Here is a 26,828-nt window from a genome sequence, read left to right on the forward strand (position 1 = left end):
TTCCGACTCCAGTTGGGAACTACTACTTTTTCAGGGAACCACGCTTGAACTCAGCTCGATTCCAGTAAAGTGCGGAATCTCTGGTGCCAGAAGTCCTCCATTCAGCCAATCACAGCTGAGTGTTTCGGGCATGCGTACAGCTGGCCAATCAAAAAACGCCACCTTCGTCCCTCCATTCCCATGGCAGTTTTTTTAATAACATGTGTGGGGATAGACGGAACATGGCCGTAGAACAGTAGCCAATCGGAACGGAGTGGCGAAGAGGCATAGGATGATTCCGCCCTCCGAGCTGGGATCAAGCTGGTTGCAGTGGAGAACAACAATGGCTTCGACCTAGGTCAGTACCCTTCTCAGGGAACTGGGTCGAACCTATTTTACTCGTGTGCGGAATCGCCCCTTGTGAGCTAGGTGGGGCTGAGAGAGTTCTGAAAAAACTGTGACTAATCCAAGGTCACCCAGCAGACTTTATAAGGAAGAGTGGGAAATAAGCCTGGTTATCCAGATTTGAGAGCACTGCTCTTAACCACTACACCTCGCAGGCTCTCAGACAGTGAACTTAGACATGCAAAATGGATCACTGTGGATCAGACATCTTAAGGACAGCTTTCACCTCTCAAGACATTGCTCTTCCATAATAAGTAGTCTGCTTAACCAAGTGGTTGAGTAAGCCAATGAATGATTGAGTAAACCAGGGATGAACAAGGCTATGTTAACTGGAAAGACCATGTACTTGTCAAATACACCAAGTTCCATGTCAGTTGCTGGCATTAGATGAATGGTAACGTAGCCTATCACTAGGCTTGGTCAATACCCTAAAAATTCAGTAAAATTCGGATTTGGATTTATTCGGGCATAAAATGATCTGTGTGGCCGAATAAGACAAATAACATATTCGGGTATAACCGAAAAATTCGGGTCCGTCTGATTTGGGGGGGGGGGGGATTTTTTGGTGGTTTTTTCCATTTCAGCTTTCAAGGGGCACATGTTTAAAGCTAGTGGTACCAAAATTTCAGGGTATTACACGGGGCAGGCCGCCTGCATGGGGGCAGGCCGGTGAGGGTCAAATGTAGGATAACAGACTTAATACATTCATGTGTGACCCTGTCACTATACGTAGTTCCATTTAGGTGGATGGAGGACCACTTGAATTGCCCTGTGCTTGCCTCCAGTAGACCCATCTCTCCCTTATTGATCAGTTCTGATTTATTAAAGCAGAATCTGTTTGACCATATTGACTGCAAACGACTTAATGTAAAAATACTGACCCCTGTGAACTTGGGGGGAAGCTGGTATAGAGTTGATCTACAGATGACCTCTTAATTAGCACTGTGATAAAATTATGGCTACGGCTTGCAGAGACAGAAGAAACAAAAGCCACATTCTTCCTTTCACCTCTGCTTGGCTCGACTGTCTGTTCAGAAAGTGTCTAACGACACTTTTAATTAAAGCCCAAGAATGCAGAGGGGTGTGTTCCTTTCTGTTTTGCCCAAGTGCAATGTGGAGTTGCTCTTTTAAATGAATGAGGATCTTGACCCATCGACAAAGCCCTGCTTTGCCTGTTCTTCCTGGGAACGAGGCATCAAAAGCTCTACTCGGCATGTCAGGCGTAGATGCCAAGGAGGGGAAAGTGACATGTCCGGACCTTACAGGCTTTGCTAGAGACCAGAAGGAGAGAACAGTGACCTTTGTAACCCAAAGGAACAGCCAGCATGGTCAAGGGAAGAACATGATATGAGTGGAGGCAGAGCTTGAAACTTGGCCCACCTGTCTAGTCAACCTGGTCCTCCTAAAAGCCTGCCCCTTGTGGTAACCCAGCCCCACTTTCCAGAGACCACCAAAGGGCCCGCCAGGCGTGTTTCAGGAAGGTAAGGCTTCAAATGCAAAAATGGGCCCTTTAAAAATCTCTCCTTATGGAGGGAACATGGCCTTGTCTGAGTTTTGGGCACCAGCCCATGGATGCTCAGCTTGGTTTTGACCCTCTTTGTAAACCATTATCATGCAGCAGATTAAAAGGGAAAGTGGTAGATGAGAATGGGTTGACCCAGAGGTGGGATCCAGCAGGTTCTCACAGGTTCCCAAGAGTAGGTTACTAATTATTTGTGTGTGCCGAGAGGAGGTTACTATTTGGTGATTTTGCCACGTGATTTTTGCCTTACTTATGCCCCTCCTCTCAGCAGTAGCGCGCAGAACTTGAAGCAGTCTAGCAGGAGGTGCACCGGCGTGCGTGGCAGCCTGTGCCTGCGTGCATTCGTTTCCTGCCCAAGGATCGGCGCAGTGGCTGCGTCCTTGCCACAGCCCCGCCCAAGAATGCCACGCCCTTGGAATGCCCGGCCACGCCCCATCGTGCCCCGCCCAGCCCCAATGGTACTACGCCACAGTTTGAATCCCACCACCATGGGGACCTGTTACTAAAATTTTTGCATCCCACCACTGGGTTGACCACTTCACAGGATAGGCAGGGCAGGCCAGCTTTCGGTTTTCTCCGCCAAAGCAACTGTAATGTCACCTGTGGGTCAGTGATGCCCTGGTATTGTGCAACAGACTTCCTTTACTTTTAAGCAAGTGTTTGCTAAAAGGAGAAAGGGATTAGACAACAACTTCCTCTGCTGTACTGGTTTATTATACCTCATTGTTTTGGCATGCCCTCAATAATTCTTCCTTCCTGCCCCGTACTATTTTATGTCTTTGTGTGCATTTTAGATCTGTTTTTAATTGTTTTATTGACGTGGTTTCAAAAATTATTTATTTATTTTATATTTATTTATGGTTTGATTGCTAGACCTCTCTTCCCCTTGATATGTTCAGGGCAGCTTGTGACAATACATTAAAGGATTTAAAATATACAGCTATACATTAAAAGGTACCATAAAATCTCTCACTAAGGGGAATGAGCTAAAGAAAGAGGGGAAGAAAAGGAGGAAAGGAGAAGAAAGGAAAAGGGGGGAGGGAAGCCAGCTATGGTGGAACAATTTTGCTGTCCTCAACCAGGGGCAGAGCAAGGGGAAACTGCGCCCAGGGTACGGGTGGGCCCCGCACCCCTGCCGCATCCCTCCCTGGAATGGCCCCACCATGCCCCCGCCACATCCCAACCATGCCCTGACCACATCCCCGCACAGTGTGCACCCGGGGCATCACGCCTCCCCTTTCCCATTGGTGCTACGCCACTGCCCTCAACCATAAGCCTGGCAAAATAGAACCTGCAAAACTGCAACAGATCCTCCAATTTAAATTTATTTATTTAAATGGTTTAATTTTTAAAAGTTTATTTATTTGACTTGGATCTCAGCCAACCAAGGTTGGGATCACAGAGGTTTTATTTTGTTTTTTTAAGAAGAGGAGGAGGAGGAGGAGGAGGAGGAGGAGGAGGAGGAGGAGGCCCTGGCCTGCAGTCAAGATATGGCAGAACATTATAGCTTAATGTAGAGCACACACATGCAGAAGTTGTCCCATTCTAACAAAAAAGATCTCAGAGCAGCTTTGGGGAAATCCAGTCAGGTCTGCCAATGGCCCAGTGCATTTTTCCATGTGGAATTTCTGCGGATGTTGGATGCAGCCAGCAAAACTTGTTCCCCTGTTGTTTTGACAATCCCCTTTGCTAGATTATCTGCTTCCCAATACCTTTATTTATTAGCTGAGGCTCGATGGCATAGAGCTCTTACCCTTGCTAGATGTAATATCTTCCCTTCTTCCCTTCAACAAGGTGATGTCTAGGGTAGAGGCATGGCTCCAAGGGGGCGGCGGGTACAACACTGTGTGGGTGTGGCGAAGGCATTCCGGGGGCATGGCAGGGGCATTCCGGGGGTGGGGCGGGAGCATTCTGGGGCAGGGGCAGAGGAAGCACCAGTGCACCAGGTGCTTTCCCCTCTTGCTCCGCCTCTGGTCTAGGGATTCTGCAAAAAGACAGGAAATGTTTATGTGATCGGGATTGTGCGGAATCTGTGTCCCACACAATGTTATGCTGTCCCTTTTATGTTTTATGTAGGGAAAATTATATAACCCCCCTTTTCTGGAAATTAGTAATTTTAACTGTATTTCTTAACCTTGTTTTGTTTTAAATTTTTCTCCTGTTTTATATGCTAATAAAGGCTTGTGTTGTGTGTATAACCCCCCTTTTTGTGGGAGTTTGAAGGGACAACTGATGAACAGAAGGTTATTTTTTATCTAAACAGTGATTGCTATGAGGCATTGGAAGCTGTGGCAAAAATTTTAACTGGTGTAATTTCTATGTGTTCTAAATTGTGTCAATTGAGAGGGTATTGTGTTATGTTTTGTATATGCCATTAAAGGGGTTGGAATGGAATGATCCAGTGCAGTGTACGGCAACTTTATATGTGCAAAGAAATATGAAATAGTCCGTGTGTAAGGTCCCACCATCCCATCCTCCTCACAAGACTGACAATCAGGAATAACAAAACTCAATTGCGCATCCTTCCGCTCAAGCTCACAGTTCCGTTCAACAACACTCATTTGGCGGGTTTTTAATTAGAGATTTTGAAAAATATTTTCTGTGGCATCTTTGTACAAGAACAAGAAATAAACAAAATTGCATTTTGCACTACGCAAGAATCCCCTTCAGAGCACACGACAAAATGGCTGACAAGAACATCTTATTTTTTTAAAAAAAATTAAAAAGACAAAAGGATCAGAAAAAGAAACTGAGGACGAGGGCTGACAGAAAGGAAAAAAGCTCCACATCCCATGCAGACAGAAGGAAGAGGACGACCCATATGTTCAGAAATCACATATGACAGATTGGAGGTTTTCTTTAAAGAAGACAACAGGCCTGTCGTGGAAGCCAAGACCTTCCGGAATGCATTTATTGAGACATGCTGCAGATGGATGCTTCGATCTGGCATGACCTGGTGGCTCAGTGCGCGGGACATGTTCATATAACGTAGCAGAAACAAATCCCAACAGTTCCTTTCTGGCTGGGCTTTGGGTGGTGACCTTGAAGAGCTGTGCATATGTGGGAGGATCCCTTCACCACCACTACCATGAGAACGATGCTGTAGTCGCAGTTCATGCTTTGAAGGGTGTGAAGAGAGAGAAAGAGAGAATTTGCATCGGGAGTGATGGACAACTTCCTGGGAAAGCCTAGTAGTTCTGAACCTTCTTGAGAAGTTCCTCCAACGCTCGATTAGCCTGAGAAAGAGAGAGAGAGAGAGAGAGAGAAGAGTTTGGATTTATATCCCCCCCTTTCTCTCCTGTAAGGAGACTCAAAGGACTCCCAAGGAAATGACAATCTAATGCGGATTGCGAGGGACACATGCGGGGGGAGGGGGAGGGGAGAGATTGAGGTATATGCCCAAGTGATGCACAACAAAGAAAGGGGATGAAAGACGGAACAAGGATCAAAGGAAGGAAGAAAACATGGTAGGAGACATAATTATAGTGTGAAAAAGAAGGAACACTTTTTTCAAACAAGGCACCTGACAGGCAAGGGATTTCTAAAATTAAAACCAATTGAGATTTTTTAAAAAAATAATCTATTGCCTTCTTAATTGAGCACTTTTTTTCCATTGATCGCAACATTTTAATTGATTGCTCTGAGTGGACTAAACATGGCAGACAAGAGAAGCGCAGGATGTTCACAGATGCGCCAAACATGCCGTATTGTGCTGCAGGTTTTGACTGTGTTCAGACATGAAATAGGGCCCTCTCTTAGTCCCCTGACGGGAACACATGGAAAAACTAAAAATAGGTGCTGCCTTTGAAGGAATTCTAAAGGGAAAGGATTCTGTGCATTCAGGTGTTGCAGCACAAAGTCTTCCGATACTTACCTGCCTCACCTCTTCAGCACCGGCCTGAAAGCTGTTCGGAGTTTGTCCTTCTGCTGACTGAGACAAACTTCGCTCAGATCTAGAGAGCCATGGGCGGCTCTTACCGTTCTCCCAAACCCTGTTTTGACGAAGAAAAAACACAATGCCTTACTGGATCACAGGCGGCAGGCAGCTCTTAGCCCTCCCAGCCTCCGAAAGGAAGAACCTACACAATGTCCACCTTCCCATCATGAAACACCTAAACACATTAAACAGTTAAACCTTTCCAGAAGCCTCAAATGCAAAGGAGGCTGCCTCCATGTCTCTGCATGAGTCTGTGCTCTTATGTTGTCCTTGCCTCCTTGACAACAGGATGTCAACAGGATGTCATACTCCATTAAGATGTTTCATGAAGGGAGTATGGTGCAGTGGTAAAGCATCTGCTTTGCACTCAAAACCCCCTACATTTGATCCTTAGCATCTTCAGTTAGTAGTAAGTGATGAGAAAGTCTACTGCCGGTCATTGTAGATAATGCTGACCTAGGGAGACCAGAAGTTCACATGTTGCAATAACACACACCTGCATTCTCCCTGTACTTGTGCTTATCTGTTTGCAAGGAACCGCGAAAACATGTTCATTTTACATCTGAAACTGGGGATCTACTTGAATAAACAGACTTAAACTACATGTTCAGCGGTGCAAGCGTTGAATGTAACATGGGAGTTACTCAACATAGGTATGAAGGGACAAAACCAGGGGTCTTCAAACTATGGCCCTCCAGATGTTCAGAGACTACAATTCCCATGAGCCCTACCACTTGGCCATGCTGGCAGGGGCTGATAAGAATTGTAGTCCATGAACATCTGGAGGGGCATAGTTTGAAGACCCCTGGACAAAACCCTCAAGTTTTTTCCACATGGATTGTGCTCACTATAACTTGTGAACAGGAGTGAGCGTAAGGAAACTTCATGTGACCGTTCACATATGCACTTCATGTATATTCATGTACATTTATGCAGACACCAAACAAAAACAGCTGCAAATTCTAAAAACAAACTTTCAAAGAGGAGGGCATGCTATGCATTTTAATCCAGAAAACAAAGGGATGCAGTTATCAGACAGTTGTTTGGAGATATATCCTCGTAGTTTGAATAGTTTATCAGTAACCCGGCAGAAGGGCACCTAAGAGAACATCCCAACCTCCCCCCCGCCTTTTAAACCTCCCATCATTTCCAAGAACCATTAAAAAATAAAATGCAAATGAATAAATAAATACACACATACATAAAACACCGAACAACAAATACTGAAAGGGATTGATAGAAAGAAATGCCCGCTCTATAAAGAATAGAACAAAGGCTATCTTACATCTTTCACTTTTTTTTGTCAGTGACTGAGTCTTGTCTCCAGTTCTGACCAGTTCAAAGGCTTGAAGGAGATCAGTTTGCTAATAGTGCCTCTCTAACAACACAGGACAGAAAAAAAAATCTATTCCTGGTGAATTATTCTCTACCATCATGGCACTGGTACACATTGAACTAATCACTACAAGTACAAGAATCTCCAAACTATAAATGTTAGGCAGAAAAGAACGTGTAGAAAAATAAATCCATGTATTTTGAAAGACTGCTGTCCCATCGACTCAATTTGTCAAACAGGTGGATTGGTTTGCATAAGTGCAGTTCCCATTTTTCTACTACTACTTCTGTTCATTTATATGGGTTCATATTGCAGATAGTTTGGACTGCCAAAAAGACAATCCAGTGGATTGTGGCTCAAATCAAGCCTAAACCCTCCCTAGAAGCTAAAATGACTAAGCTGAGGCTGTCGCACATGAGTCCCATTATGAGAGTTACTGGAGAAGATAATAATGCTAGGGAAAGTGGAAAGTATCAGGGAAGAAGAAGAAGAAGAAGAAGAAGAAGAAGAAGAAGAAGAAGAAGAAGAAGAAGAAGAAGAAGAAGAAGAAGAAGAAGAAGAAGAAGAAGAAGAAGGAAGAAGGAGGAGGAGGAGGAGGAGGAGGAGGAGGAGGAGGAGGAGGAGGAGAAGGAGAAGGAGAAGGAGAAGGAGAAGGAGAAGGAGAAGATGGAGGAGAAGGAGAAAGAGAAGGAGGAGATGGAGGAGAAGGAGGAGAAGGAGAAGGAGAAGACTCAAAGGGGCTTACAATCTCCTTTCCCTCCCACATCCACAACAAACACCCTGTGAGGTGGGTGCGGCTGAGAGAGCTCCAAAGAACTGTGACTAGCCCAAGGTCACCCAGTTGGCATGTGATGGAGTGCACAAGCTAATCTGGTTCCCCAGATAAGCTTCCACAGCTCAAGTGGCAGAGCGGGAAATCAAATCCAGTTCTTCAGATTAGAGTGCACCTGCTCTTAACAGCTACGCCACTGCTGCTTAGTTTGATGCTGAGCTCAGTCTGGCTGGATTGAGATTTAAACTGCAAACTCAAAGCGTCAAACAGGTGCACCCTGCCCCTGAACTGCTTGTGGAGTGAGGGGGAAAGGTGAGCTGTAGTGCTTGCGCTGGGTGCTGTTTTCAGCAGATATGTCCCTGGTTTCAAGAGCTGTGGGAACCAGTGTTCTTTGCGTGCTGGACGAGGACTGGGAAGACAGGTGATCAAATCCTTCCTCTGAGATGAAGCGCTGGATGATTCACTCACCCTTTCAGTCAAACTTCATTCACTGGGTTCAGAATAAAATTGTACAGAGGGGAGCCATACAAGCTGCCCTCAGCTCCCTTGAGAGATTTTGAACAATGTCTTAAATAAAACAAGTGCCAAATAAGTGCTCGTAGCAATACAGAGAATTAGTTGGTTGGCTGTTGTGGACACCCCCTGAAACCTCTGTCCTAAAATGAGTTCTAGGCCCTCTCTCAGTTAACTTGTAGGCCCCTGAAAGGCTCTGTTTAAATGCCAGTGGTTAAGTCAACTACTCCCCTTCTTAATTTGCAATTTTGCTTCAGAGCAAAGTGCCATCAAGTTGCAACCAACATGGTGACCCAAGCAAGGGGTTTTCAAGGCAAGCGAGAAGCAGAGGTGGTTTGGCATTGGCTTTCTCTGCACAGTTTTTCTTTGGTGATCTCCCATCCAAGTACCAGTCTTGCTTTGCTTCCAAGATCTCGTGTGATAGGACTGAACCACCACGCTGCCTTCCCTCCAGATAGTGAAGAGTGTCTGTAAAGTGCCATCAAGTCACAGTCAATATATAGAAATCCCAGCAAGGGGCTTTCAAGGTCAGTGAGAATCAGAGGTGGTTTGCCACTGCCTTCCTCTACACAGTCTTCCTTGGTGGTCCCCATCCAAATACTAACCCTGCTTAGCTTCCAAGAGACTGGGCTGCCTTTCCTCTCCTTTGCATTTTTACTAGTGAGTTGTTCTATGTTATATGACTGAAAAGAAGGTGTAAATGAATGGCATGATGACCCAGCCAAAGTCAAGCACCGTTAACTCCCAACCATGTCAACAGGAGAGAAAAGTGTTTGTGTAATATTTTCCCAGTGAGTCCAGTGGCTTAAAAACATTTCCCTTTGGCTAAATCACACCCTAAGGGGAAAAAATGACAAATAAGTACATTAGCTGTAGCTTATAAAACATATTACCTGCAGCTAAGCAGTATTGGGTGTGGTCTGTACTTGGATGGGAGACCACCATTCTTATGTTCTTGGGTTCTTATGTTCACCAAGAAAGACCAAGACTATGCAAAGGAAGATAATGCCAAACCACCCCTGCTCATCTCATCTCTTGCCTTGAAAATCCCACTGGGATTCCCATAAGTCAATTGTGACTTGGCATTCCTTGGTGTGGACTGAGGGCTACCTAAACCATGAATTAAGTTATGATCTTCTTTTTGATATTTCCTGTGAAGACAGCCTTGGTTTTGCTATTTCTACCTTCAGTGATGTCCCTGGATGCCAATTTCTGCCTCCATTCCCTTCCCACTATGATGATCCAGAGTTAGGGCGGATAATATTCCTTCTCTGCATTCCCCCAGCATTTTTAATTATTGTGTGCGCTCAATAGGCCTTTTCACCATTTAGAAAGGCGACTTCCAATGACTCAATGCCACCAAAACATATAGCAGTAAATTAACGTGTTCACAGCAGAGGCCTGGGGAACATATGGGGACAAATGTCCCCGGGCTGTGGTCATTTAGTCCCCCACACACCTCCTCCTCCCCACCCCCCGGCCCATACACTGACTTCAAGACAAAATCTGGTGGAAAAAGAGTTGTTTGGTTGTGGTGGGGGAGGGCGGCCACCTGTACGGGGAGGGGGCAGAACACTCAGATTTTGCACTCAGCTACATTGTCCCTAGATATGTCTCTGGTTCATGAGCAAGTGCACCATCGGGCTTTCTGATGCCACATGTGCTTACCACCCAAGCACTGCTTCTGGGTATGGGAGGAAGGGAAGCAGCCCAAGATGATAGCTACCTTCAGCTCCAGCTGAGTACTGGCAGGTCTCCCCTAGCATGGGGTAGGAAGCACAGTTCAGTGAGATGGACTGCAAGTTGAAAGCAGAATTCCTAAAGATTTTGGTCGGCTGGCTCAGCTCCTCCAAGGCCTTGTCATGAAGGGGTTGCATCCGTACAAGGCTGTCCAGCGTCTTCTCCTCGCTGCATTGTCCTCCGGCCCCAGGGAGCCTTCCCCGGAGCACTAAACAATCCGGGCTTTCTGTCCTCGGACCGGGGTTGATTGCGGGTCCCACAACCACGTTGGCACCTGCCGTATGGGCCAAAGACCAGATCCGGGGCTTCTCCGGAGTTTCGTAGGATTGGCTATGGCTGCCAAGATGGCTCGCTAAGGCAGCCCCCTTGTGGCTCAGAAAGTCCCCCGAAGTGGCCAGATCGCTTTTGGTGCAGGAAAACACCCGGAAGTGGCTGGGCGGAGTCAAGCCACAGTTGTTTTTCTCGCACTCTGCTAAGGCGCTGCTGATGACGACTGGCCGGTCCTGATGGGGGTGTTTCAGCTCCGCTTCAGCCTTGGTCTCCGCCTCCTCATCATCCAGGTCCTCCAGATCGCTCAGCCGCAGCTCCTTGTCTTCTTTCCCACTTTTTGGGTCTGCATTTTCAGAACAGAAGGGGGTGGGTGGGTGGACAAAAGCAAGGAGTTACTTCAAAACTAGGCTGACCAGCCATCCCGCTTTTGGCGGGACAGTCCCGCCTTCACCCAATTTGTCCTGCGTCCTGCGGGTTATTTCCATTGTCCCGATTTTTGGGAGGCTGCTGCACTGCCTTCTGGGGCACAAGGCAGTGCGGCAGCCACCCACGTGCACGGCCGCAGGAGCGCACTGCCTTCTGGGGCGCTGCTGTTTCCAGCCCTATCACAGGGCGGGAAACGGCAGCGCCCCAGAAGGCAGTGCGCTCCTGCAGGTGCATGCGCACGCGCGCGGAGCCACCTACCCCCGTCCCGGCTTTACAAGGTGACCATCTGGTCATCTTATTCAAAACCAATTGGAATCAAAGAAGAAGAGGAGGAGGAGGAGTTTGGATTTATATCCCCCCTTTCTCTCCTGCAAGGAGACTCAAAGGGGCTTACAACCTCCTTTCCCTCCCCCCCACAACAAACACCCTGTGAGGTGGGTGGGGCTGAGAGAGCTCCAAAGAACTGTGACTAACCCAAGGTCACCCAGCTGATATGTATTGGAGCACACAAGCTAATCTAGTTCACCAGATAAGCCTTCACAGCTCAACTGGCAGAGCAGAGAACCAAACCCAGTTCTCCAGATTAGAGTACACCTGCTCTTAACCACTACACCATGCTGGCTCATTATACCACGCTGAATCATAGAGTTGGAAGAGACTGCAAGGGCCATCAACTCCATCCCCTGCCAGGACTTAAGAAAACATTATGCAGTGGTGTGAGTAACCAGGACTATCCAGGGCTCAAAATGAATTGGTTGCAAACTTGATAACATGCAAAACAACACTTTGGGCTTCAGTGAAATACTAGAGGGACAAGAATTTCAGAGAGTGGCTGTGCTGGTCTGAAGCACAAAAGGGATGGTTTGAGTCCAGGAGCATCTTAGATACTGACAAGATTTTGAGGGTCTGAGCTTTCAAGAGCCCAGACTCCAGAGCTGAAACCCTTGTTGGTCTCTAAGCTGCTTCTGGACTTGAATCTAGCATGAAAGTAGTAATGCTTAGTATTTGCATATGAGTCTCACCTCCAAGGACTCAAAATCTCTCATATATCCTCACAGACACACACACACACACACACAATATAGGCGGAGCTACCACAGGGTGGGTGGGACAAATGCCCAGGCATAGGCATGGGGGTGGAGAATCGCTCCCCCACCTCTCCCCTCAGGCTGCCCCCATGGCCCAGAGCAGCCCCTGCAAACTGGAGCAGGCTGCTCTTTTAACTTTTAAAGGTAAGTGAGGCGTGTTGGGGGGGGGGCGGGAGGCGCAGGTGCCATTTTGCCCTGGGTACCAGATTTCCCCCCTACCGCACTCACTCACTCACTCACACGCACACACTTTTATTATTTCCCTTGGACCAAGGCCTAGTAGTTAAGAAGCACCAGACCCTAATAGTTAAGAAGAAAACCTGCATGTTCAGATTCAAGATACTTTTTAGAATAAAACCCGGTGCATGGGACAAACTCGTTAGAAACTTCTTCAGAACTGACCCTGAATAAATTTCACTTGCAGTGCGGTTCTAACCAATGTCACTTCCTTTTAAGCCCTTTGAAGCAAACCAGCTTAGACAGGAGCGACTCTGCGTAGAATTGCACTGTTAGACATTTTAGCAGATGCACACATGTATTCTTAAATGCAAGAAAGACAGACGGCTAGGCAGGCAGACAAAGAGCTAAAGGATGGATGGATGGATGGATGGATGGATGGATGGATGGATGGATGGATGGATGGATGGATGGATGGATGGATGGATGGATGGATGGATGGATGGATGGATGGATGGATGGATGGATGGATGGATGGATGGATGGCTGGATGGATGGATGGATGGATGGATGGATGGATGGATGGATGGATGGATGGATGGATGGATGGATGGGGCAGGGATGGATGGGTAGTGGATGGATGGGGCAGGGATGGATGGGTAGTGGATGGATGGGGCAGGGATGGATGGGTAGTGGATGGATGGGGCAGGGATGGATGGGTAGTGGATGGATGGATGGATGGATGGATGGATGGATGGATGGATGGGTGGATGGATGGATGGATGGATGGATGGGTGGGTGGGTGGGTGGGTGGGTGGGTGGATGTCCATTCTTACCTTTATCTTCATTGTCGCTGCTACAATCGTCCCCATGCCTCCTGGTATCCTCTCTCCTCTCTTCCCCCATTTTGTTCTTTGGAGACCAGGTCATCTTGTTCTCCTTCTTGAGTCTCCTCCGCGCATTGGCGAACCAAGTTGATACTTGCGTCAGGGTCATTTTGGTGATGATGGCCAGCATGATCTTCTCTCCTTTGGTAGGGTAGGGGTTTTTCCGATGCTCGTACAGCCACGTCTTGAGGGTGCTGGTGGTCTCCCGGGTGGCGTTCTTGCGTCTGGCCGAGCTGCTGAAATCCACAGTTCCATACCTGATGGCAAGGAAGAAGAGCACAGACGACTTGAGGCATACATCTGTTCAAGGCTTTGAGCTGCTATTCTTCACCCACCAATGTAAGATGCCTTCCATTTAAATAGAAAACCATTCTGAGCTTCAAGATATCGTCATCGTGTCTACCCTGCATTGTTTTCTAATTTCTGTAACCCAATTTTTGAGTTTTTACATGATTCCTTATTTCTTTACTGCACTGTGTTGTTTATATTCCAGCTTTACTACAATGTTTAGTATAGATCCAATACTGTTCCAATAGCATTTCTAAATTTTGTAATCACTAGGTGGCCTCAGGCAAGGAACTCAGTGTGGTGTAATGGTTAGAGTGCCAGACCGAGATGTAGGTTTGAATCCCCACACGACCACAGCACTTCATAGTGGTTCGCTGGGTGACCTTGGGCCTATCACACCGGCTCAGCCTAGCCTACCTCTGGGTTGTTTTGAGGATTAAGCAGAGGAGAGGAGAACTAAATAAGCCGCCATTCGGGAGAAAGATGACATAAATGAAGCAAAATGAAACACATTCGGATAATGAAATCAATGAAAATAAATATAGTCTGAAACATGAAAATTGTAATACAGAATTGCCATAAACACTGAAAGATGTGTACACACACAGAAGAAGAAGAAGAAGAAGAAGAAGAAGAAGAAGAAGGAGGAGGAGGAGGAGGAGGAGGAGGAGGAGGAGGAGGAGGAGGAGGAGGAGGAGGAGGAGGAGGAGGAGGAGGAATTTATATCCCCCCTTTCTCTCCTGCAGGAGACTCAAAGGGGCTTACAATCTCCTTGCCCTTTCCCCCTCACAACAAACACCCTGTGAGGTAGGTGGGGCTGAGAGAGCTCCGAGAAGCTGTGACTAGCTCAAGGTCACCCAGCTGGCGTGTGTGGGAGTGTACAGGATAATCTGAATTCCCCAGTTAAGCCTCCACACCTCAGGCGGCAGAGCTGGGACTCAAACCCGGTTCCTCCAGATTAGATACACGAGCTCTTAACCTCCTACGCCACACACGCATATGAGATATCTGATGATGTGTATACACACACACACGAGAAGTCTGCTTGTTAGTGTCTATAAAATGATTATATGTGTGTGTAAGTTTGTGCAAATATATATTTATGAACCATTTATATATGTATAAATGGTTGCTTATTAGTGTCTATATTAATGAGTGTGCGTATGTGCACGTATGTGTGTGTCAATAGTATCAATAGTGTTGATTATATGTGTTGATGTGTTTGGACGATCTATCATACACTCAGTCCCACTGAAAATGAGATTCCCCCCCTTCCAACACACACAACACATGTGCAAAGAAACACAGCCTGTCACTCAGGTGTTTCCTCCTCTCTCTCTCTCTCTCTCTCTCTCTCTTTCTCACTCACACTCACACTCACACTCACGAAATTCCACTAAGTTTGGCGGGATTTACTCCAGTGCAAGAGGGCTAACAAGGCAGGCGCGCCACTTTCTCTTGAGCGATTGTCAGAGGCAAGTGAGCTGAGCTAATACTAGAAGTTGGACATGAGGGTGGCGGTGACGGAAGGTGTCCACCAAGCTCACCTGCCCATCCCATGCATTACCTGTCATATTGGTACTGCCCCAAGGAATGTTCATAGGTGTAATAAGCAGTGGCCGGCTGAGGAATCCCCGGATGTAAAGTTGAGGCGCCTTCCTTGATCTCGTACTGGGAGTTCTGGAAAGTGAATGGCAACGCTATCAAGAGTCACAGAAGGGTCCTTTCCCTCCCTGGGGAGTGGGGGAGGGAGAGCACCTGAACACAGGAAGCTGCCATCTACTGGATCGGAACCTTGGCCCACCAAAGTCAGTCTTGTCTATTCAGACTGGAGACGCGGCTTTCCATGGTAGGCTGAGGCACTTTCATATCTCCTGCTTCCTGGTCCTTTAATTGGAGATGCCTGGGATTGAACCTGGCATCTTCGGTATGCCAAGCACATGTTCTACCACTGAGCTACAGCCCAGGAAGAGAACTCACTCACTGATGACCATGAAGGAGAAGAGTCTGGATTTATACCTTGCCCGTCTCTCCTATAAGGAGTCTCGAGGCTGCTTACAAACTCGTTCCCTTCCTCTCTCCACAGCAGATGCCTTGTGAGGTAGGTGGGGCTGAGAGAAGTCCAGTTCTCCAGATTAGAGTCCACCTGCCCTTAACCACCACACCACACTGTGACAACGACAATGACACCACGTTCACCAGCTGACACTTTTCTACAATTCCTGAGTCATTAATCCAGAATAAATACTTTTCTCAATTCTGAACTCTGGACACTAGGAGAAACTTTCCACACTCCAGACTGCCAGGAAAACAAATAGATAAAACCAACTTGTAGGGATGTCAGAATCCAAGGGGGAAAACACACGCCTGATCTGAAAGGGGCATTATAAACCTGTAGCTCCTACATCTCCCACCACAGGCAACCAGTGGCTATCCATTCTCTTTACTACCCACCTCATAAAACAACAAACAAAATAAGGTACCTGTGGCTGCATTTTACATTTGTGGTCCTTAATTCTACATTTCTTCTTCTCTCTCATTCCCCCTTCCGCACATGCAGAATAATGCACTTTCAATCCACTTTCAAAGCACTTTGCAGCTGGATTTTACTGTACGGAACAGCAGGATCCACTTACAAACAATTGTGAAAGTGGAGTGAATGTACATTATTCTGCATGTGCAGAAGGGGCCTTAGTTCCCCCTTCCCTTCAAAGTTAGGTTGTAAAGTAAACTCCTTGGAAACAGAGAACTGAGGCTGATTCCGCATGGGCCAAAAAAAGCGGTGTGAAAATGGTGTGAAAACAGTATAAATCCTTTTAAGCTGTTTTAAACCCTTTTACACCACTTTCACACCGTTTTCACACTGCTGTTTTTGGCCCATACGGAATCAGACTGCAGTTCTTTCGGTTTGGAAAGGCCATGGGATACACCTGCCATTTCAGATGGACTGATCTCTGCCCCCCAGGAGCTGACATTGGCTGCTAGTTCAGAGTTTGGGAAAAAACACCAGTTTCAAGCATCTGGGATTCTTCCCCGCACATTCCAGGCACAGTTTTGAACTCGATTATTCACCCTACTCTTAGACACCTTCCCTGGGAAGGAAGATGGGTATACAAGGAGGAGCCCACATCTGCATCCTGACTTACTCCCAAATAATTGTGGCTACACACACACCTGGATTCCAGGTTTTATGAACTTCTCAGTTCAAGAGGACTTACCCAGGGAGCCTTTTTAAAAATGAAAAGGCCATGGAGAGTTACCATATGGATATGGAAAGTCAGATATCCTTCCATTTTAAATAAAACCTTTTCATGGGAGTAACCCCCCGTTGAACATAGTGGGACTGACTTCGGAGTCGAAGTGCTTAGGAGTAGGACTTCTTTCTTGCTTTCCCGGATCCTTAAGCGCATTTGGTGGGAAGGAAGCCTCCTTAGGGCTTCCTCCCAAGGAAGCGTGCATGGCGTGGGATCGCAGCCTGGCAGGCTCATCAAAACGCTCCCACCCCACACTTTGACCACACAGGGACAAGCGCAGGGGTCTGCAACCTGCGGCTCTCCAGATGTTGATGGACTAAAATTCCCATCAGCCCCTGCCACCTTGGCCAATTAGCCATGCTGGCAGGGGCTGATGGGAATTGTAGTCCATGAACATCTGGGGAGCCGCAGGTTGCAGACCCCTGGACTAGCGCCTTCTCTCCCCTTGAAACCCTCGGTTCAGCCACTCACCAGGGTCGTGTATAGGGTGGAGGGATCCGCGTTGTAAGGCAGGTAGTTGGCGTAGCCTTGGCTGGCGTAGGGCGAGCCGTACATGCCCAGCGCGGCATTGAGGTCCGACCTGGATCCTGCCAGCAGGCGGTTCTCATAAGAGGGGCAGCGAAGGGTGGTCGTCTGGGTCGAGCCGGTGGTCGCATCCGACGCGGCTCGGGATGCGGAGTCGCAGCAGGTCGTGGTGGAAGCTGCGGAGACGAAGAACTGGGTTGGGGGTGGAAGGAGAGAGAGGGGGAACGTGAGAAAAGAAGAGGTGGAGGAAGACAGAGAGGATCGCGGGAGGGGAGGGGGCTGCCTAGACAAAGAGGAAGGGGATAAAAACCACTGGAGGGACCCTTGATGCCGAGGGCGGTCCCAGGTTCGAATTCCACGCCGAAGCCCTCCAGAAGCCGCTGCCAGGCGAGAGTCGGCCAGCGTGAGTGAATCGGCGTGACTCCGGATCAAGTCGCTCCGGACTTGCGCCAAGGCTTCAGGAAGCAGCCCAACTTCTTTCCGGAGCCCGCAGAGGTCGGACCCTATTAAGATCTAAGAAGAGCTCCCCTGCTCCTCCGAGGAGGCACCCCTAAAGGAGCAACCCCCCCCCCCGTGCGTGTGTGGAGTCTCCCTCAACCATACCTGTCTCACAAGGTGTCTGTTGTGGGGAGAGGAAGGGACAGGAACTTGTAAGCCCCCTTGAGTCTCCTTACAGGAGAGAAAGGTGGGGTGTAAATCCAAACTTTTCTTCTTCTTCTAATTAATAAAATAGCAAAAATGTGGTTTATTTCTTGTGCCCTTTGTGGTCCTTTGGCCGCCCTCTAAGGGAGGGGGACTTACCATCTTGGCCAGAAATCTTGTGGAATCTCCTGTTCTCTTCCCATCGTGTTGAATTGGGGGGGGGGGGGCGCAACACAGTTATAAGACCCGTGCAAGAACCGTGCGAGAGGTTAGGAGATCAGCTGGACCCCCCACCCCCGTTGAACACACAGAAGTCAAACAATTAACACAACCCTTTAAAATAAATTTGATAGGAAAGGTGGGGGTACATCTGGTCTCAGGTGAAGCCAGGAGCCTCTCTCGGAAATAAATGATGGCTCCGTGTCGGGTTTGACAGCGGGCGCGTGTCAGCGCACCCACACGTGCAGAAGAATGCACGCAAGGGGCTGGCAGGCGCTCGCCTAGGAAGCGCAAATCAGATCAGTCCGAAAAACCGAAGGCAGTTTCACCTGTCAGTGCCGTGCATTGAAACGGGGAGGGGGGCTTACTCCCGAGTAGCAGCACCCACCGCGATGATCTTGGCCGGGGCCGTCAAAACTGATGGGGCTCACTTCGGCGCCCGAAGCTGGGAAGAGCCTTGAGGCGGCCGGGTCTACTCGGAAGTAAGATCCCCTGCGCTCCATTCGCGCAAACGCCCGGGTAAACTGCTTTCAGGGTCGCACGCCCGGCTCCCCTAGTTGCTGGCCGTAATTTTGGTGCCAGGGGCGGGGTGGGGGGAAGGGGGAGGAGGTGATTCGGGAGTCATTCCAAATTCGAGTTTCTTGGAAGAAACTCGCGAAAACTGATGGCCTCGGATCGGGCTTGGAACCGGAGTCAATCCCTTTCCGTCCGGCGCTCCCTTCCTGGCGCTCCCTGAACTTGCAGATCGATACCAGATTTGCAAAGGAGTGGAACTTCGGGGGTTGCTTCCCGTGGTCCCCCCCCCCAGCAAATAAGCAACTTGTTTCCACTTTAAAGGGGGGGGGGCAGAAAAAGTAAACCACAGGCTTCCTCGAGAGCCGCCCCCGGTTGAAGTCAGTGGGATCCCTCCCTCGTAAACCTTCTGCGCCAAGACCTTTAAAAACAAAATCTCCCGCGGACAGCAAACAGATCAAAGCAAAATTTAAAAAAAATGGGGGGGGGGGGGTGTCTGTCTTTTGGCCCTGGCGGCGCCCCGCATAATTTTCTTTAAAAAGAGAAAGGGGGGGGTGAAAATAAATGAAAATAAAGGACACCCGGAACCCCACCGCCTCGCCCCACCCCAAAAAAAGCGCTCCCGAGCAGCTGACGCGCGTTTTTGGGACTTACCTGAGAAGTGGTGCTGTAGGGATAGCCAAATTGGGGGAAAGACATCGCGGCGCTCCGCTGCCGGCTCCGAAGCAGGAGATGGGGTGACCCCCCCCCTCCTTTCCCCCAAATCCTCCCCCGCCCGCCCGCCCGCCCGCCCGCCCGGCCTCTCCCCTCCCCCCACCGCCTGGTGCCCCCCCTTTTCACACCCCCATGTCCCCCTCCGGGAGGGCGATCAATTAGGGGGACTATCAATTAATCGGTCCTCCCTCTGTGTCTCTCCCTCTTCCCCCCCCCCCAAAAAAAAAGAAGCCCCGACAATTAGAAAAGATCGCCAGCCGGCATCTGCGGAAAAGCTTCCCAATACTTCCTTATGATGGCTCTTTAAAATTAAAAAAAAAAAGGGGGGGGGGAGGGAAGGACCCAGTCTAAATATATAGATAATATATAGATGGCTGGAGATATGTAATCTATAGAAGGTGTGTGGAGGGGGGGTCTCCCCTACTGAAAAGGAGTTGCGTTGGGGAAGGAGGAGGAGGGGGGAGGGGTTGCCAAGAAATTGCGGGTGGGGGTTGTGCAAACGTCAAGGCTGGCGAGCGGCGGAGGGGGCTGGCATTGTTTTGCCGCCCCGCTCCGGCTCTTGAGCCCGGCTGGGTCCCCCCGGGGGCCGGCTGACGTCAGGAGTAATCCGGCTCCTGGTTGCCAATCGCCTGGGAACGTCGGACCCGCGAGCCCCGGTTGGGGATGTGCAGGGGCGCCACCAATGCCACCAGGCAGAACCCGCCCGCCCCCTACCTGTCCGAGACGCACTCACCTGGCCGGGAGGTTGGCATCCCTCGCCCCCAAGCCCGCTAGAAAGCGCTGCCTTTCTCTCTTTTGGCACCATCCCGAATGGGGTTTGCAGCCACCAGGAGGAAAAGCGGTTTTTAACCCCAACTCCTGTCTAGCCCACGTGTGGATAACAGGAAAACAATTCTTGGGGGGTTCCTCTCTGAGCAGCATCTTCCTCCTGAGGCAGGCCAACACCCCCCCCCCGGAAGAGTTCTTCCTCTCTGCTTGTCCATATTTTATTTTATTTTTTCCTTAAAAAGACCAAATTCGCAGTGAGTTTGAGGGCTTGGTCACCCAAGCTGAACTGGATATGGTCTCCTTTTCCTACAAGATTTTCTTTCTTTCTTTCTTTCTTTCTTTCTTTCTTTCTTTCTTTCTTTCTTTCTTTCTTTCTTTCTTTCTGCCTGCCTGCCTGCCTGCCTGCCTGCCTGCCTGCCTTCTTCCAGTCCTACACACTCTCACTCCCTCTTTCTCTCACTCCAGGGACATGGTGCTGATTCTCCTCCTTTGCTCTCCAGGGGTGGCGTGGTGGTTAAGACCCGGTGGTCTCTAATCTGGAGAGCCAGGTTCGATTCCCCACTCCTACACATAAAGCCTGCTGGGTGACCCTGAGCTGGTCACAGTTCTCACAGAACTCTCTCAGCCCTGCCTGCCACCCACTCCACATGGTGTCTGTTTTGGGAGAGGAAGGGAAATGAGCTTGTAAGCCACCTTGAGTCTCCTTACAGGACAGAAAGGAAAGATATAACTCCAAACTCTTCTTCTTCTTCTTCTTCTTCTTCTTCTTCTTCTTCTTCTTCTTCTTCTTCTTCTTCTTCTTCTTCTTCTTCTTCTTCTTCTTCTTCTTCTTCTTCTTCTTCTTCTTCTTCTTCTTCTTCTTCCTCCTCCTCCTCTTACCCACCCTGCAAACATCTTTTCCTAAACTTCATCTCTCCCTTCCCTAGAGCCAGCACCTGGAAAACCTAGCTGGAAATCTCAACCATACACCACTTGACTTCAAGGATGGGGGAAAGATGCAAACGCCCTCCCCCCTACTCAGAAGCTGCGTTTTCTCAGCCTCTTCGCCATGTTTTTCTTGGGCCCCGCAGCCCTCTCCCCCTTCCAAAGGTCTATTGGAAGTTTCTCGGGGCAGAGCCCTGCCTGCGGTGGTTTCCCCCTTAAAAATTTTGTTTTTCTTCGAAGGAAAACGGGGAGAGGGCAGACAGCTCTTCCCCACCCAGAAAGTGGCGTTCAGTCGCTCAAGACAGATCTAGTGCTGGAGAATCCAGTGGATCGACCTGTCGACCCCATACACCCACTCCAGAGGGTTTGTAACCCGGTTAAGAAGCTAGACCCAACCGATACATTTTGGAGCGTTCTGAGTTCAAGGAGAGGATTTCTCGGGCTGTGTTTCGCTCCCAGGGACTGGGTGCAGTCCTGAGTTCGAATCCTGTGGCAAGGAGAGGAATGCCAGCGCGGAAGCTGGGTCGGCCTTCCAGAGGACCAAAGCACCCTGCAGAACCCTGAAAATGACTACGGAGACTCGGGAGGGGAGGGGGTCAAGAAACCCACTTCGTGTTTGGAGGCATGGGCGTGTAGACATCCTATAGCGCAGACCTATAAGAATTAACTCCCACTGTTACTCGGAAGGAAGCCCATCGGAATGTCACGGGGATCCCTCCCAAGTGACTGTGTCCAGGACTACCGCCTAAGGTGAAACCCACAGCCCCAGTCTAACCACCTCTACTCGGAAGTAAGCCCCGCTAGTTCAAGGAGGTTTACTTCCAGGTAGGACCGCAGGGGATCGCAGCCTCATTCTACCAGGACTTCCTTCTCACCGAACACACCCAAGAGAGGGCCGTTCAGACGAGAGCGGATCCATCTCGCCATTAATCCGCGGTCAAATGCGCATTTGTTTTTCCCTAACATTTGACTGTCAGCAGCAAGGACATCCCAGAAAAAAGTAATCCCTTCCTCTGTAGGACAGAAAGAAGAACGTCTTTTCTGGCTTGCAGCCTGCTGCTACCAGCTGATTTGGGTGGATCTGAGAAATAATTCACTAAAAAAACAAACGGAATAGGGATACATTCTTTTTTTAAAAAGTTAATTATCGGGTGAATCAGGCGCCTTTTGCGCGGATCTCAAGCGTTTGTTCCGCTTAAATGATGCTCTATTTGGAAAGTATTTCTCCTTGGGTTACCTGCCACAGTTGGTTTCAATTCCTGGTGCGTGGGTGGGTCTGCCGGCACAGTCTCTCTCGGTGTTTATTGGAGAGGGGGGTCCTTCTGCTATATTACCCCCCCCCCAAAAAAAAAACCCCTCTTCCCTTTTTGGCATCTCAAAAATGACACATTCCTTTAAAGGGGTTGCCCTCTTTCCTTCCTGAAGGTGGAGACAGGCAAATGACGCGCCATCATGTTAGCTGGCATTGGGGGGGAGGAGGGTATGTGAGCCCCTCCACATGGAAGCAAGACCCCCCCCCCCGGGAGGGACTTTAGAGGCTAGCCTTTTTCTGTCCCTTTGCAATTCTAAAGTGCAGGCTAAGGACCGCCCCCCCCCCCCCATAAATGAGGGTCTCTCCGCCAGACCCCGGCCCGGCCCCAAGAGGCAGGAACTGCTGGATAGGGGAGGGGGGTCTGAGAGAGAAGGCGCTGACAGATCAATGGGCGGATGATTGATGGCTGCCCAGGGACCCGCTTGCCCATTACCGCCTGTGCGTAATTGCCTCCATTAACAAATGGCCCGGCCCTGGTCCAACCAGCCGCTTTAACACCCTGGCCAGTTGGCCAACAAGGTGCCCGCTTGGAGGGTCCCGTCCCGGGGCTGGCAATGCGCCCTCCGCGAGGAAAGGCGCTTTGGAAAGAAAGAAAGAAAGAAAGAAAGAAAGAAAGAAAGAAAGAAAGAAAGAAAGAAAGAAAGAGACAAGACTAGAAATAGAATGCAAGAACTGGAAATAGAAAGAAACAATTAGAACAAGAAGGAAAGAACAGACAAGACTAGAAGCAGTTAGAAACAGAAAGAAAGAACAGACAAGACTAGAAACAGAAAGAAACAGAAAGAAAGAACAGACAAGACTAGAAACAGAAAGAAACAGAAAGAAAGAAAGAAAGAAAGAAAGAAAAAGGAAGGAAGAAAGAAAGAAAGAAAGAAAGAAAGAAAGAAAGAAAGAAAGAAAGAAAGAAAGAAAGGAAGGAAGGAAGAAAAAGAAAGAAAGAAAGAACAGACAAGGCTAGAAATAGAAAGACAGACAAGATAGAAGCAGGAAAACAGGGAGGGAGGGAGGGAGGGACGAAGAGAGAGGGAATCAGGAGCTACTTTAGTCGGTGTATTTTGGTGCACAATAAAATAAGGCAAATTTATGCCGAATCCAGGCCTTTTAGACTGGAATAACTGTAGATTAGAGTGCAAATTCTCTCTCTCTCTCTCTCTCTCTCTGGGCGTCTGAGACTTCTCCAAGGAGGTAATCCCATGCACTCTTCGTAGTATGCGCACGCCTAAAATAATACGAGGAGTAATGTCAGAGTTTGCCCTATACCAAACGGGAATCGGCAGTTCGGGAGTTTTCTGTTGGCATAATGCAAGGCAGACTTGGGGGAGGGGGAGGGGAGGGGGAGAGGAGGGGGCATTTCTTGATCCCCAGATCCTTACCTAGGTAAGCAGTACCACCCCAAACATACTCCCGCCTCGAATCCCCTCTCCTGCGACCTTATTCCTAAGAAGAGGGAGTTCAGGGTTCGAATACTGACTTGGTTGTGCAACAAAATAGGTTCCCAGGCCCTTCCTTGTTCTTTCTGCCTACCTCACAGCGTCGTTGTGCGAATGCGTCAGAGATGGGAAATGCCACTGACGCTGCCCCAAATTCTTGGAAGCAAAATGGTGAGCTAGGAAGTTCTTCTTCCTCTCCATGTCCTTTTAGGCGACCAGACAAAATTCTCTGGTTTCCTTATTCCCAGCGAGTAAACGAACCGTTGCAGACCATTAGTCGAAACGGTTTGCAAACAGTTGTGGGCCAGGATAAGGGAGAGGGGGGTCCGTAGCCTAGAAACAGACCAATAAACACCCCCCCGCCCTCCCCAAATACAATTGCCTTCCAAAACTTCCCTAGCAAAAAAAACCCAAAACTTATCTGGCGGTCTTTGGAAGAAGACCCATTAAAAGCCTTCCTACCAGCGACTGAGCTATTAATCCGGTTCAATACAAAAGCAAGGCTCGGGACGTCTACACGAAAGTTGCGGATGTATGAAGACAAATCTATACATAGTACATTTTAAAAAAAATAAATAAGGCAGTAGCAGATCTGCGCGTTCTCTACGGGTGGCGCTAGAGAGCCGCGAGTGAAGTGGGCGATCGGATCAAACCGGCTTAGATCAAGATCAGCAAAGAGGAATCCGATCAGAAGCTCATCTGCCAAAAAAGAAGGGGATAAACAGAGCCAGCCCGCTACTGCAGGAAATGGAATAGGCTCAGTCAAGTAGAAATCCGTTCCCCTTGCCTTGGTTGGTTCTCTCTAATTCCTGGCAATGCCATTAACTGGAGTCTCTGCCCCTACTAACTCCCCTATACCCCTTTCTTTTGTAGAACACTGTAGAATTTACATCTGCTTCAATCTAGTTTCAGAGGGTAGTAGAAGAAGAGTTGGATTTATATTCCCCCTTTCTCTCCTGCAAGGAGACTCAAAGGGGCAGACAATCTCCTTCCCTTCCGCCCCCCCCCCCCCAACAAACACCCTGAGAGGTGGACGTGGTTGAGACAGTGACTAGCCCAGCCCAAGGTCACCCAGGTGGCATGTGTTGGAGTGCACAAGCTAATCCGGTATACCAGATAAGCCTCCACAACTCAAGTGGCAGAGCAGGGAATTTAACCCCGTTCTCCAGATTAGACTACACCTGCTCTTAACCACTACATGCTGGCTCCTGTGTGGGACCGCCAGACTGGAGTTTTGTAATATTTTAGCGACCAGGAAGATGGGCAAGGTATAAGCTAAAATTTCTAGAGATAACCCTTCCTTGGTCAGATGAGACTATCTGACCAAGGGAGCTTAGACTGTCCAGAGCTTATCCCCTGAAAATCTTGCTGGTCTGTTAATGCTACTGGACTCCAATCTACTACAGGTAGTAATATATAATAAATTCTAAACAGATATGTGCAGGGGCAAAACTGCCAGACCACAGCCACCTCAAGGGTCTTGTCCCCAAACCTGCGGAGAGTATATAGAATATATATAAATATGTCATATACGTATAATATTCATAGAGTATAAATACATGCAGAATATGTGGACATGGAAGCAGAGAGAGAATGACTTACCAAAAAACTACCAAGTAATTGGAAATGAAATTTGAACATGTGACTTTTTAGTTCATATTTCATTCTCATTGGCTGCTGTGTTAGGTCCCTCCCATCTACCAGGGACCCTTAGAGAGACTTATTGCTATCTCTCCCTCCTCTATTATATCTTTTATTTTTGTTTTAAAGACATTCCGCCTAAAAAAAGGTCCATAGCTCTTGAAAACCTGTGTACTGCCTTCTAAACATTGCTTAATCTTCTTAGATGTCTCACAGAATTGATCTCACTGGTGTTTGTAGCCATGGGACCGAGATGGTCGCCTTCACATATTACATTTTTTAAGTGTATGCCTGTTTTCTTAAAACTAACCCATAAACCCAACTATGTGAGCAGTCTACAGACATGCATGCTAAAGAGTGGACGTTATTTCCCCATTGAATGTACGCCAAAGATTGCTACGGTGAACATGTGAAATAGTTCTTATTGCAGGCTTCTTTACCTTGATTTGTGCAACAGCATAAACTCGGCAAAAGAGAGTTTCATTCCATTCCCACTGTTTTGCAAGATTACAGTACTCTGCAGGTGTGACGTTATCCCATTGTATATGCATTTCTAAAAAATATTCTATGTAATTTTTCTTTGCGGAAAGTGACCTGTAATTTTTTCATTGCTTTGGGCATCATTTCATCATCTGTGCAGAGACACCCAATTTGTTTATCCAGACTCCACTGACTTACTTTAAGAAGAGTAACAATTGTCTTTGAATCTAACCTGGCTGCGATGGTTTGCCTTGGAAGAATGACTAATCTTTTTTAATGTGGGGGGGGGGGGACGACACACACGTACAACAACAACATTGGCTTTGCCAGACAAAATATAAACTTGTATCAGATTGAATTATTGTTAACAGAGACAAATGTATACTCAAAGTCATTAAGAACACCCTTGGGTGACATTATGGCTAATTATGTAATTGTGTAAATCCCCAGTGGAAAGAGTACATTAATTATATTGAAATAAAATGACTTGTTCTAAATCACTTGGATCAGCAATTTTTATGGAACTGTGTATATGTCAGAAGAATTGCGCATTGAGGTACATATTAATCACTCTTTCTGAGCATGTATTTCTTAAATGCTACAATCACAACTGGATTTCTTTTCTTTTTTAAAAAAATGTTGCTTGAACTATTTTCTAGCAAAACGCCTGGGACACAATGGCATGGAACTATTGGATTATAGGCAAGTAGTTCTGGTTTTCCCCCAAAGAATACAATATGCTAATTTATTTCCTTTGCTTTGGTCCATAAAAACAAATGAGAAACCAAAGCCATCATCCCATGGACAAGGAGAGGTCGGGAATCAATGTTGTGATTTAGATAATGCAAATCAGTACATTCCTTAATTAAAAAGTAAAGAAAGGATTCATTACCTGTTCTGTGTCCGGCAGCAAATGGTAGCTTTTTACGATGGCCTTTAGCAATTAATTCCCTCTCTTTGCTGCCCTTTAGCGCTCCTTCCATACCATAATCTATGTTTATACATTTGCACTAATATCGGGAGATGCGACCCTTTAAAATGACGCAATACCCATAGCAACTTGCAA

General features: G+C 48.0%; 1 protein-coding gene across 4 annotated transcripts; it reads right to left on the reverse strand.

The window, feature by feature from the left end:
- Window positions 1-4,239: 4,239 nt before the first annotated feature.
- On the reverse strand, window positions 4,240-26,828 carry IRX6 (iroquois homeobox 6). Of its 4 annotated transcripts, none has more exons than XM_048516243.1 (7): window positions 19,941-20,568; window positions 17,066-17,311; window positions 14,908-15,020; window positions 13,002-13,309; window positions 10,191-10,817; window positions 5,781-5,898; window positions 4,240-5,142 (listed from the first exon to the last, which is right to left on the reverse strand). In XM_048516243.1, the coding sequence occupies exons 1-6, from the start codon at window positions 20,010-20,012 to the stop codon at window positions 5,786-5,788; spliced, it is 1,479 nt and encodes a 492-aa protein (XP_048372200.1). In that variant the 5' UTR covers window positions 20,013-20,568; the 3' UTR covers window positions 4,240-5,142; window positions 5,781-5,785. The 4 variants fall into 4 exon arrangements, with proteins under 4 accessions (XP_048372200.1, XP_048372201.1, XP_048372203.1 ...); XM_048516244.1 differs by lacking the exon at window positions 19,941-20,568 and adding an exon at window positions 19,148-19,229; XM_048516246.1 differs by lacking the exon at window positions 19,941-20,568 and adding an exon at window positions 26,655-26,828 and having other exon boundaries at window positions 4,242-5,142.

This window comes from Sphaerodactylus townsendi, linkage group LG14 (genome assembly GCF_021028975.2).
Source record: "Sphaerodactylus townsendi isolate TG3544 linkage group LG14, MPM_Stown_v2.3, whole genome shotgun sequence".
Lineage (NCBI taxonomy): Eukaryota > Metazoa > Chordata > Lepidosauria > Squamata > Sphaerodactylidae > Sphaerodactylus > Sphaerodactylus townsendi.

Excerpts from the sequence above, each read along its gene's own strand:
- IRX6 (XM_048516243.1), bottom strand. The coding sequence starts at position 20,012 with ATGGTGCCAAAAGAGAGAAAGGCAGCGCTTTCTAGCGGGCTTGGGGGC. Across the intron at positions 15,021-17,065 it reads CCACCCTATACACGACCCTG|AACTCCCAGTACGAGATCAA; the intron begins GTGAGTGGCTGA and ends TTCACTTTCCAG. Across the intron at positions 13,310-14,907 it reads GGGCAGTACCAATATGACAG|GTATGGAACTGTGGATTTCA; the intron begins GTAATGCATGGG and ends CCTTGCCATCAG.